A 14033-nucleotide genomic window follows, 5' to 3' on the forward strand; every position below is an offset into this window, starting at 1 on the left:
TGTGACTTTCCATGATTGCTTCCACATTTTTCCACCGATTGTCAATTTTCGCCCAAATTATCATTTCTAAATGCTATCCCACTGACTGATCAAAATTCTAATCACCATATCTGGGTGAATATTTTAAACTATCCTTTGCCATCTTTCTTGAACAGTCTACGAATTTTGATGTGTTTAACCAAACCAATTTCTTTTAACACCCCTCCTCTGTTATTTTACTGGATTGGAATGCACAATCTTGGCTCCAATCTTGTGTCTTATTATTTGCTTTTTTAGTGTTTGTTTGACATAGGAATCACAAGAATACAAGAAAAAATACAGTAAGTATTTGAATGATATATTACAATTTGAATGAGACCATACAGATCCACAGGTACATGACCATGTTTACATACCTCTTACTCTGTTAATTTACACACATCATTCTACTTCACATGAGCAATGAGAACACCTTCTTCGATGACTCTCCACTTATAGTCTCTCAAAAGGATCCCACAAAGTTCAAAATTTTGACAGTGGTGTCAGTGTGTTGCACATGATGTTCTTCAAACACATTTCTCATGGGTGATTTCAATCTGCATATTGACTGGACAAATCAGATAACAAGAGCAACATGGAAGATGAATTTGTAATGTGCATCAGTGATTATTTCTTAATTGAGCATGTTGCAGAATTTACCCAGCAGCAAGTTGTTTTAGATCTAGTAATGTGTAGTGAGGTAGAATTCATCAGCGATCTCATAGTTAATGATCTTCTAGAGGATAGAGATCATAACATGGTAGAACTTCAAATTCAATTCTAAAGAAAATCATTCAAATCTAGACCAGTGCCATCAGACTAAATTACAAAAATCGGTGGTCGGAGGTGTAAAGAGATGTCTGAAGCAGGCTGGAAGATAGACTGGGGGATGGTCAGCAGATGAGCAACAATGGACTTAATAGACTTCATAATGCATAACATGTGGCTAATGTGAATGTGTACCCATAGAGGATGTGACTTGGGAATTTCTAACTGTGGACAGAGAAGTGGCAAACAATTTTAACCAATATTTTACATCAGTTTCCACGATGGGTAGCGCTAGAAATATTCCAAGGATCCAGATAAGCAAGATGCTAATGGAAGGAACTTTCCTGTCACAAGGGATAAAGTATTTGATTAACTAATGGCACTAAAAGTGGACAAGTCTTCAGGACGTAATGTCCTGCATGCATAGGTTATAAATGTACTTGCTGCAGATTGGTGGAAGCACTAGTAGAGATATTCTCATTGGATTCCAAGAGGGAAACTGGTTATGTAACTGCTCTGTTCAAGAAGGGAGAGGTAGAAGAAAAAACAGGAAACTATAGGCCTGAGAGCCTCACATCTGTGGTTGGGAAATTGGTAGAGTCATTATCAAGGAACAAATAGGCTGTTTAGAAAAGCTTAATACAATTAAACAGTCAATATAGTTTTGTGAAAGACAAGACATGTTAGACAAGTTCAGCAGAGTTTTTTAAGCATACAACAAGCAGAATTGGTAAAGTACATTTACCCTTTTATTTGGATTTCCAGAAGGCATTTGATCAGAGCCACATTTTAAAAAAAAAGGAATGTATGGTATAGGGGGTAATGTATTAGCATGGATTGACTATTGGTTAACACAGAAGACAAAGAGTCATAATTAATGGGCTTTTTTTTTCAGATTGGAAAGAAGTAACTAGAAGTGCCACAGGATCTGTCCTTATGCCTTAATTATTTCCTATCTATGTTAGCAACTTGAAGGAAGGGGTAAAGTTGTAATATATCCAAATTGGATGATGGTGTAACAATAGGTGGTGGGCATTTTATGATAAGGAATTCAAGAATCTGCAATGAGATATAGATAGGTTGAGTGAGTGAGCAAAAACTTCGCAAATACAGTTTAATATGGAAAAATATTTGGCCATGCACTTTGGCAGGATGTAGCAGAAGGCAGACTATTGTTTAAGTTGAGAGAGACTCCAAAAAAAGTGCAGCATAGGGGATCTCTGTGTTCTTGTGCATGAAACACAAAATGTTAGCATTAATGTACAGCATGTATTGAAGAAGGCAAATTGAATTTTGCATCTTATTGCAACAGGTTGGAGTTTGAAAATAAGAAAGTGTTGTGACATGGTACAGGATGTTGATGTGGCTGTACCTGGAGTGCCATGTAAAACATGGTCCTGAAAGGGATATACTTGCATTGGAAGCAGTCAAAATAGATTCAAGAGGCTGATTTTTTTTTTGAGTGGGGGGTTAAACAGGCTTAGCCTTTATTCATTAAGCTTAAGAAATATGAGGGGTGATCTTACTGTAACATAAAAGACTTGGTGAGCTTGACAGGATAGAAGTGGAGAGGATGTTTCCACTCATGCAGGAATCTTGAACTATGAGATTTAGTTAGAGAATTAGGTATTACTTATTAAACTAAAATGCAAAGGAATTCCCCCCCCCCGCCCACATCCACCCCCGCCCCTGCCCCCGATGATAGTGAATTATCTGGAATTCTCTAACTCAAAGTTATGGAGACTACATCACTAAAAGTATTTAAACCAGAGTTAGATTTTTTTTTAAATATTGAGGAATTAAGAATTATATGGCACTGGCATAAGAGCGGGGTTAAGACCTTGGGCAAACCAGCCATGATCTTATAGAATGATGGGGCAGGCTTGAAGGATTGAATGACTTATTCCTGATCATATTTCTTAAATCCTTAGCCCAGTTAATTTTTGGTTATTAAAATCTACTTTATTACCTTATTATTCTTCCTGTTCTCTAAAATTTGCTAACATATTTGATCCTCTGTCTCTTCCTAATTGTTTAGGGAGTGAATAACATAATCCAACAACGTGTTTGCCTCTTTTGTGCTTTTTACTTCTACTCATATGGCTCCATTTGATATAATAACAGAAATTGTTGGAGAAATTCAGCAGTGCCTGCAAAACATTAACTCTGCTTTTTCACTACAGATGCTGCTAGACTGCCTAGTTTTTCCAGTAATTTCTGCTTTTGTTTCAGTTCTCCAGCATCTACAGTTCATTGCTTCATTTTGGCTTAACTTGTTGATCGTTCCAAGATAAAAAGTCCTTGTCATTGCTTTTATTGATTCCTTCCTTCACTTCTAACCCCTCGGTCTTGCCTGACTGCCCTCTAACCAGGCATATTAGGGTGCCAATCCATCCCATCTTTCAGCCAAGTCCTGGTCATAGCTATGATGTCCTAAATGTATGTGCTTATCTATGCCCTCAGCTCATCATTCTTCTACCTCAGGCTCCTTGCATTCAAATATATTGCATTTTGCCTTGCTAAATTCATTTCTTTATCTGGCCTACATTGTATCTGCCTTCCAGACTCATAACTTATGGCAAGGACACTTAGGTCTCTTTTCACATCTACATAAGATAATGACGGCTAACATGCAGGTGCAGCAAGATATTAAGAAGGCTAATAGAACGTTAGCCTTAACTGCACGAAGATTTGACTACAGGAGTACGGAAGTTATTGCGTTAGATGTATAGAATCTTAATTAATACCTGGACTACTGTATGCAGTTTTGTTCTCATTTTTTATTTATTCATAAGCTGTAGGCATGCTAGCTGGGTCAACATTTGTTGCCCTTGAGAAGGTGGTGGTGAGTTACTGCAGTCCATGTGCTATAGGTAGACCTACAATTTTGACTGTACGATACTGAAGGAATGGTGATATCCTTTCAAGTCAGGGTAGTGAATACCTTGGAAGGGAACATGCAAGTGATGGTGTTCCCACATGTGTGCTGCCCTTGTCCTTCTAGATGGGAGTAGTCATGGGTTTACAGGACCTGTCTCAGCATCTGGTAAATGGTACACACTGCTGCTACTGAACCTTGTGGGTGGAAAGAGTGGATGTAGTGTCAATCAAGCAGGTAGCTTTTTCTTGCGTGTTGTTGGAGCTGTTCTCTTTCAGGCAAGTGGGAAGTATTTCATCACACTCCTGACTTGTGACTTGTAGATGATAGACAGGCTTTGGTGAGTCAAGAGGTGAAGTTACTTATTTCTGGGATCTTACTACCACAAAGGAGTGCTGCAAAGTTTCAGCAGATTTGTTTCAAGATTTCGGGACTATCCTGTGTAGACTGAGACTGAGCAAAATAACTGCATTCTCTAAACTTTTGAAGAACGAAAGGTGATCTCAATGAAACATACAAAATGCTTGGGGATTTAGAGGTTGGATGCAGGCAGATACTTCCCCTAGTCACAGAGGGCTCATGAAGCTCTCTTTCAATACATTTAATGTGGAGAATGATAGATTACTTATGAGCAATGTCATATAGAATTATGGGGACAGGGTGGGTAAAAGGTATTGAAGTGTTCAATCAGCCACAATCGTACTTAATAGCCTACACTTCTTCCTATATTTCTATTTTCCTCAAATATAATCAGTCACCAGAGATGAAACGGAATTAATGATACTATTCACATGGGTACGTAGCACAAATGTTAGGCATCCTGGTTCAGGTAGCAAAACAAGAAAGCATTTTACAATATCTTTTCACATGTTCAGGATATCTCAAAGTATTTTGCAGCTGTTTAAATACTTAAAAGCTTACCAATTTGCACATAGCAAGCTTAACTAAAATGAACGTCTTGTCATATTCATTTATATTGGTATAAGTAAAACAGCATTGACACAATACAAAATTTGAGAACAATTTTATATAGTACTTAGGAATTATATTTTGAAGCTAAATAGATAAGTTGATACATCTTAGAGAAACACAACATGCAATACACAAGTATTTTCTCAATTTCAGTAGTGTGTTTGTGAATTATTTCTAGAGACAAACTTCATTAAAATCATAAATGATAAACATCCAGTGTTAAGGTTTACCTCAAAAACAATAGACTGTTTGTCTAGCTGCCTTCTCTTAAAAGAAGAGAAGAGCACTTTTAATGATGAAAATTACAGAATATAAAGTAAAGGAGCTGTAAAATTACATATTTCATAGCTTTCAGCATACTGCAGCTTCGGTGTGAAAGCAGTTTTATATTGCAGTGTGTTGGGCATATAAATTTTCTGTCTTGGTGATTATTTTTGTTTAAAGTTTACACTTATATTCTCATGTGGTTGTAGACTACTCGATTGCTATGAAATTTCTTGTTCGTGTTCATTGTACAGTAATCATTTATCTTCAAAGCTTTTCTCTGGTAGTTCATCAGATTTTATTTGTATTCATTCTTTCATTTCAGATGGCCTGGTAGTTGTAGGTGTTCACTCAGCAAAGTTCCCAAATGAAAAGGTTCTTAAGAACATTCAAAATGCTGTCCTTCGTTATAATATTACCCATCCAGTTGTGAATGATGCTGATGCAAAACTGTGGCAAGAGCTTGAGGTGACATGTTGGCCAACACTAGTGATTCTAGGTCCGCGAGGAAATATCCTGTTCACTCTGATTGGAGAAGGGCACAAGGAAAAACTTTTTACCTTGATTTCAGTGACTTTGAAGTATTACAAAGATAAAGGAGAAATTATGGATCATGCCATCAAACTGAAATTATACAAAGATTCTTTGCCACCTTCGTCATTGCTTTTTCCAGGTAAAATTGCAGTAGACAATGCCACAGGCAGATTAGCAATTGCTGACTCTGGCCATCATAGAATTCTGGTGACCGAAAAGAATGGTGAAATTCTTCATGCAATTGGAGGTAAGAGCATTTCCTTTTGGATTCTTGCATTTGTAACAAAAAATGTCTTTTATCAATTAACAGGATCCAACAAAGCTATTTATAGTTTATAAACTATACAGTTAACTCATAGACTTTCCAAATGGCAATACAGAAGAGATGTGTCTACATTGAGAAATTCTAGAAATATGAGAGGTTGATAACCACCTGAAGCAATTTAAACAAGCTATGAAGATTTACTTGGGAAGTATGTCAACTTATCTTTAATGCTGATTAACCTGCTGTGCATTATGAATGTTCACTTTAGACTTTTACCATTTGTGGTCTTTTGGATCTTGATAAACAGGTGTGTTATGCTGCCATTTTTATAGGCCCAGGGCTGCCTGGATGGAATTAAAATGTTAGCTTCACAAACTGTAATTGTACAAGTTATAATTTGAGGTTCTGTATTAAGTGCATTAAGAGCACAATCAATTTTGAGCAATAATCACTGCCAAGTAATTAGTATATCTTCATGACATATTTCTGGTAGATTCTTTCATACAGTAAGCAACTAATTTTGGATACTAGCTGCCTGCAAGGGTGTGGAAGTAGAGATGATGAGTAATTTCAAAAGGAAATTGAATGGGCCCTTGAGGGAAATTAGCTTGGTTGGCTGTAAGAACAAAACAAGAGAGTGGGATTGATTGGATTGAGTCAGCACAATCTCACTCGGCTGAAGTGCCTCCTATGCCATAATGACAATGATTGCATAACAATTTTCTCCCTGGTAGTAAAGTTACACCTAAATCAAAATAATAAAAAAAAATTGTGATTTGGTTTACACAATCCTATAACAGAAAGAGCACTGAACAATCATAATAAGGCTGATTAGAGTTGGATTAATTTAAGCTCAATAAAGAATATTTATTTATTTCAAAAATGCATTTTCTCGGCTATTCTAAGAATGATCTTGCGAATTAATGTAAAGCTGCTCCACTTTAAAATTTGATAAGTGCTTATGCAAAGCATTTTTAAAGATATATGAACAAATGTTGATTTAAAAATCAAAAATGTACCCTATATCTGAAAATAATTTGACTTTTCAGCACAAAAAACTTACATTCCACCATTGTTGGATATCTCAAAACCTTATCCAATCAACAGTAGATTTTTAGTATAGTGACTGTTATAAGATGGAAAAGATGGCAGCCATTTTGCACACAACAAGCACCAACAAGCAGCAATAATGACTCTATCATTGGTTTTTGTGGTGTCAATTGAAGAGGACTATTGGCATTTGTGAGGGATGCTCTTTATTATCCTTTGTAAGACCATAAACTAGAACAAATAGGAACAGGAATAAATGTTGGCTAAACTGACATTCCTCTCATTCATTTTCCTGCCCCTATCTATCTTGGCGCTAAAAATACACAAGGACTTGGCTCTCAGCTCTCTCTGGCAAGGAGTTCCAATGTCACTCAGCCCTCTGAGAGAAGAAGTTCCTCTCCTCTGTCTTAAATTGGCACCCCTGTATTCTGAGACTATGTCCTCTGATCCTAGATGCTCCTATGAGGGAAAAGATCCTCTCAGCATTTACCCTATCTAGCCCCGTACAAATCCTATAGATTTCAATGAGATCACTTCTCATTTTTCTCAACTCCAGTGAGTAGAGTCCCAACCTGTTTAACCTTTGCTCATGAGACACCCCCATTGTACCAGGGATCATTCTGGTGTACCATCTCTGAACTGCCTCCAATTAAATATCAATCCTTAAATAAGGGGACCAAACCCAATTTTAAAGTTGTAGTAAGACTTGCCTACTATTATACTTCAACCCCTTTAAAATAAGGGCGAACATTCCATTTGCTTTCTTGATTACCTGCTGCACCTGCAGAATCAAAGAACAGTGTGGAAACAGCATTTGGCCCATCAAGTCTGCATTGATCCTCCAAAGAGTAGCCACCCAGACACTGCCTCCCACACCTCTCCCCAGTCCCTGTATACTTGCATTTACAAGGTCTAATCCACCTAACATGCACATTCCTGAACATTGGGACAATTTGATCAGAGCAAATCCACACCTCTTTGGACTGTAAGAGGAAACAGGAGCATCTAGTGGAAACCCACACAGACACAAAGAATGTGCAAATCCACACTGACAGTCAGCCATGGAAGCAATCAATCCCGAATCCCTGGCACTGAGGCAGCAGTACTAACCACTGAGTCACCATGGTGTCCTGATGTACCTATAGTGATATATAGTTACGATCATATGCAAATTTGGCTTTGGTACATTCACTTCCTTCCTCCAAGTCATTAATATATATTGTAAACAATTGCGGTCCAATCTCTGATCTCTGTGGAACCCCAGTGGTCATAGGTCGCCAACCTGAAAAATAATTCTTTATCACCACTTGCTGCCCATGAACCAATTCTCTGTCCATTCAATTTACTACCTCCAACACCACAGGTTCTTAAGATTTAACCTGTTGTGAGATACTTTTCAAACGTCTTCTGGAAGGCCAAATACGACGCATCTACTGGTTCTTCTCTGTGCACCCAGGTTAAGACCTCCTCAATAAAACTCGAATAAGATATGATTTCCTTTCATGAAGCCATGCTAACTCTGCTTAATTAGATTATGATTTTCCAAATTTTCTGCTACTACTTCCTTAATAATAATATATTCCAATACTTTTATAACAATAAATGTTAGGTTAATCAGCTTGTAGTTACCCACTTTTTTGCCTCCTTCCCTTTTTCAATCAGCGTGTCACATTAGCAGTTTTCCATTCCTCTGGTACTTCTCCAAAATCCAAGAATTTTTGGGAAATTACATTCTTTTAGAATCCTTGGATGCCAAGCCATCAGGGCCAGGGGAATTATCTGCCTTTGGAAACATAAAAAATAGCTGCAGGAGTAGGCCACTCAGCCTTTTTGAGCCTGCAGCACTATTCAGTATATAATCATGGTTGATCTGCAATCTCAATATCCCATTCCTGCCCTCTCCCTCTACCTCTGGATCCCTCTAGCTGCAAGGGCCACATCCAGCTCCCTCTTGAATATACCTAATGAACTGGCCCCAACAGCTTCACTGTCTGAGTGAAGAAATTCTTCCTTATCTCAGTCTTGAATGGCCTACCCCTTATTCTTAGACTGTGACCTCTAGTTCTGGACTTCCCCAACATTGGGGTCATTCTTCCCACATCTAGCCTGCCCAGTCCCATCAGGATTTTAAGTGTTTCTATTAATCCCCCCTCATTCTCCTAAATTCCAACAAATACAAGCCAGTCGATCCAGTCTTATATCAGCCCTGTCATCAGGGATATCAGTCTGGTGAACCTTTGCTGGACTCTCTCATTGGCAAGACTGAGACTAGGAGATCAAAACTACACCCAATACTCAAGGTGTGACCTTACCAAGGCCCTGTATAATTGTAGCAAGATATTCTTACTCTGATACTCAAATCCTCTTGCTATGAAGGCCAGCATACAATTAGCTTCCCTCACTGCCTGCTGCACCTGTCTGCCAACCTTCACTGACTGTTTACCATGACACCAAGTCTTGTTGTACGTTATCTATTCCTAAACTGCCACAACTCAGCTAATAATCTGTTTTCCTATTTTTGCAACCAAACTTGATAACCTCATATTTATCCACATTATATTGCATTTGTCAAGTATTTGCCTACTCAGCTGGTCTGTCCAGGTCACCCTGCAGCCTCTTAGCATTTTATTCACAGCAGACACTGCCACACAGCTTAGTGACAGCTGCTATTTGGAGATGTTGCATTCAATTCCTTTGTCCCATTTATATATATTGTGAAGAGATGTGGTTCTTGCACTGAATCATATGGTATCAAATTTGTCACTATCTGCCGCTCTGAAAGAGTGTATTCCAACTCTCTGCTTTCTTTCTGCCGACAATTCTCTGTCCTTGTCAATACATTATCTCCAAGGCCGTGATCTTTAATTTTCCCTTTTGTGGAACATTGTCAAAAGCCTTCTGAATGTCCAGATACTCAACATCTACTGATTCACTGTTGTCCACTCGACAGGTCACATCCTCAAAAAAAATTCCAGAAGATTCATCAAGCATGATTTCCCTTTAGTGGATCCATGTTGACTAGGACTGATTTTGATATCACTTTCCAAATGCTCAGTTATCACATCCTTAATAATTGACTCCAGCATTTTCCCACACCACAATGTCAGGCCAACCAATCTATAAGTTCCCATTTTGTCTCTCTCCTTTTTTTAGAGAGTTGAGTTACATTAGCTACCTTCCATTCCATTGGAACTCTTCCAGAGTCTACAGAATGCTGGAAAATGATCACTAATTACATCTGCTATTTCTAGGGCCACTTCCTTAATTAGTCTGGGATGCAGAGCATCAGGTCCTGGGGTCTTATAGGGTTTTAATCTCCTCAATTTGCACAATACCATTTTCTGACTAATAAGGATGCTCCATTTGTTTAGTTTAATACTACAACTTTAGTTATGGTGATACTTATTTCCTTCCTTGTGTTCTTTAGTATTAATGAAATGTTCAAAGTAAGTTCCACCCTAAAGACTGAAGCAAAATATCTGCCATTCCCTTGTTCCCCAAAAACCATCTTCCCAGGTGCATTTTCAAAGGGGTATATGTTCACTTTTGTATGCTTTAATTTAATATTTTCACCATTGCTTCTGATGTTTTGATGATGTAGTTTGTTGATATTAATGTTTTTTTTTAAATGTAGGACCAAAGAGTGGATGGAAAGATGGAAGCATTTTCGAAGCCAGTTTTAATTCCCCTCAAGGAGTATTGATAAAGGATAATATCATCTATGTGGCAGATACTGAGAACCATGCAATAAGAAAGGTAAGAAAAAAAAGCTGTCTATAATGACTAATCAGTTGTGCTGTGGCTCATACTGGAAATTTATGAAGTTCTACTTTCATGAAGTGGCTACTAGTTTTATTTATTTTAACTGTGTAACTTGAAATTACAGTTGGTGTCATATTGGCAGTTTGTGGATTATTTCTACTGTTTTATGTATTCATGATTTTATCTATCCATTTTAACAATAGAACATAAATAACATTGCATACAGTTAAGAGAGAAAAGAAAGTAAGTGACATTCATTTACATTAGATAAACTAATACTATTCTGGTTTGCATCCTAAAAGGAACTCATTGGTGTACACTGGAATTATATTACCACATTGCATTTAATATAGTACCTTTAATACAATAAAACATCGTGAGTTATGAAACAAAATTTGACCAGTCACATGAAATACAAGGACAGATGAGCAAAAATTTGGTCAAAGAGGTAAGTTTTAGCAAAATCTTAAAGAAAAGGTTTAGAAAAGGAATGCCAGAGTTTAGGCAGTTGAAGGCATGGTGACCAATGGTAGACCAATTAAAATAAAGGATTTGCAAGAGGCCAGAATTGCAAGTGTTTTATGTCTAGTTGCGCATGACTCAACTTGAGGAAATGAGTAGCTTGAATACCTAAAACAGGATCGTCGTGAGGTTGATAACTTTTCGTGAGGTTGAATTTCCTAGAAACTGACAGAAATAAGTGACTAATACATCTACTAAGGAATAGGCGCTTTTGTGTTAACTAATTAGCTCAACTGAGCGGATATTTCAACTCCTTTTGCTATTGTGACTATTTCTGGAAAATGGGTAATAATGCAAAATCAATTCCCAGCTTCCAACACTTTTCTGTGCTATACCAGAATGTTTGTTGTCCTTTGAAAATCTTTCTAATCAGTTGGACTATCCCAGGACCAACTTTCACCAGCAAGGCCCACCTTGGTGAGTCATTGTTCTTTAGATGTCAATGTCCTGTCAGCCCCGTTCCCTTGATTTTGAACTTGAAACCAACTTTTAACCAATATGGCAGTAATTCCTTTGTCTTTCTCTGCATCAGTGTCTAGTAAGACAGCAATCTTGTTTTAAAGTGTAAAGGTCTAAAAACTGTCACTTTTCACTTGATTTTTCAGTCAATTTTGGTTTGGGTTTCTGTCCCCCTTGTGATTAGATCACATGGGCCTGTCTCTGGGCAGAGTTAGTATGATCACCACTCCCCAATCCATAGCATGATATATCACCTTAAACTATAGATGGCATTTTAGAACAAATGTTGCAAATTCCCACAAGCATAACTGGGTCAATCTGTCTCCTGAACAGCCAATCGCAGCTGGGACAGTGTAAGTTGCAAGAGTTTATTGAGCCTGAATAATAGAGAAAAAAGTCAGCCAAGTTTCCTATATGTTAATATATAGCAAGGGCAGGAACTGACTCTAACATTGAATAGCATGGAATAAATTTAATTTTGTTCGCACATGAAGAATGGTCCTTTGTATAGGACATCAGAGGATGACTAATGCCAGCAGAGGTTAGCCCAGAAAGAAAGTACTGTCTTTGAGAAAAGGAAGAAAGAAAGGATGTGCAGATTGGACAAAAACACATCTGAGAACAATGTTGAAATTTATTGATTACAGTTTTACGCTGTATTAGACCATAAGATCACAAAATATAGGAGTAGAATTGGCCATTCCACCCATTGAGTCAGCTCCCCTATTCAATCATGAGTGGTATGTTTCTCAACCTCATTCTCCTGCCTTCTCCCCATAACTCTTCCCATTCAAGAACCTATCTAGCTCTGTCTTAAATACATTCAAGACTTGGCTTCCACAGTCCATTGTGTCAGTGAGTTTCACAGATTAACCACCTGCTGTTTTGAAGAGATTCCTCCTCATCTCATTTGTAAAAGGGTTATCTTTTCACTCTGAGGTTGCGCCCTCAGGTCCTAATCTCTCCTATAAGTGGAAACTGCACATCTGCTCTTTTCAGGCCTCTGTGTTCTGTAAGTTTTAATCATATGCCCCTCATCCTTCTAAACTCCATTGAGCACAGACCCAGAGTTCTCAACCACTCGTCATATGACAAGCTCTTCAACCCCTGTATCATTTCTTGTAAACTTTCTTTGGATCCCCTTCAAGGCTAGCACAGCCTTCTTTAGATACAAGGCCAGAACTGCTCTCAATATTCCAAATGCGGTCTAACCAAATCCTTGTAGATTATCAGCAGTACATCTATGCTCTTGTGTTAAGAGAGTTAAGAACTTGGACACCCTACTCACTTTGTGCTTCAGATTTCCTAAGCCTTCCCAGTTTAGAAAATAGTCTACACCTCTATTCTTCCTACCAAAGTGCATGACTTCACATTTGCCCACATTATATTCTATCTGCCACTTTGCCCACTCTGTCCTAGTCTGCACACGTCTTTCTGCAGCCTCCCTTCTTCTACACCACTGTCTCTCCACCTATCTTTGTGTCTTATGCAAACTTGACAACAATGTCTCAGTTCATTTGTCCCGATCGTTGATGTATAATGTGAATAGTTGTGGTCCCAACACTGATCTCTGCTGATCTCCACTGGTCACTGGCTGCCATCTTGAAAAATGCCCCTTTATCGCAACTCTCTGCCTTCTGCCAGTCAGCCAATCCTCTATCCATGTCAGTTCCTACCTCCTAATACCATGGCTCTTATTTAGCAGCATCCTGTGTGGCACTGGTCAAAGGCCTTCAGGAAATCAAAATAGATCACATCCATAAGTTCTCCTTTGTCTAACTTGCTCACTACCTCCTCATAGATTTGTCAGGCATCACCACCCCTTAGCCATGCTGGTTCAGCCATATTTTACCATGCACTTCCCAGTACTCCACTCATCCTTAATAATGGACTGTAAAATCTTACCAACAACTGGGGTGAGGTTAACCAGCCCATACTTTCCTGTGTTCTATCTCCCTACCTTCTTAAACAGGGGTGTTACATTAGCCATTTTTCAATTGTCTGGGATCCTCCTGGACATCGAGTGATTTTTGAAAGATCACCACCAATGCCTCTACAATCTCCTCAACCATGTCCTTCAAAACTCTGCGGTGTAGTCCATCTGGTCCGTGTGCTTTATCCACCTTCAGACCTTTCATCTTCCTCAGCGCTTTTTCCTTTATAATGGCCACTATACCTATCTCTATTCCGGACTCTTTGGCAAGCTACTGGTGTCTTGCACTGCAAAAACAATGGTAGTGCCTATTCAGGTCTTCTGCTGTTCCTTTGTTCCACATTGCTTCCCTAGCCTCATTTTCCAGCTGTGCAATGTACACCCTTGCCTTTCCCTGCTTTTTCAATATCTAAAAAAACTGTTGCTAGCTTCTTTTATGTTGCTAGCTGGCCTACTCTCATATTTTATTGTCATTCCCTTTACTGCATGTTTTGTTATCCTGTGCTATTTGTTTTTTTAAAACATCCTAATCCACTGACTTCCCACGAATCTTCACCACATTGTATGCTTTTCTTTTGTTTTTATGCTGGCCCTGACTTCCCTTGTCA

The 14033-nt window shown here is 38.4% G+C and overlaps 1 protein-coding gene across 3 annotated transcripts in view; it reads left to right on the forward strand.

The window, feature by feature from the left end:
• nhlrc2 (NHL repeat containing 2) overlaps positions 1-14033 on the forward strand; it is an 85944-nt gene that overhangs the window by 17550 nt on the left and 54361 nt on the right. For all 3 annotated transcript variants that reach the window (XM_060842113.1, XM_060842114.1, XM_060842112.1), the window contains 2 exons: positions 5226-5681; positions 10384-10505. In XM_060842113.1, coding sequence (XP_060698096.1) covers positions 5226-5681; positions 10384-10505 — 578 coding nt within the window. The remainder of the gene's footprint in view (positions 1-5225; positions 5682-10383; positions 10506-14033) is intronic.

This window comes from Hemiscyllium ocellatum, chromosome 22 (assembly GCF_020745735.1).
Source record: "Hemiscyllium ocellatum isolate sHemOce1 chromosome 22, sHemOce1.pat.X.cur, whole genome shotgun sequence".
NCBI classification, from domain to species: Eukaryota; Metazoa; Chordata; class Chondrichthyes; order Orectolobiformes; family Hemiscylliidae; genus Hemiscyllium; species Hemiscyllium ocellatum.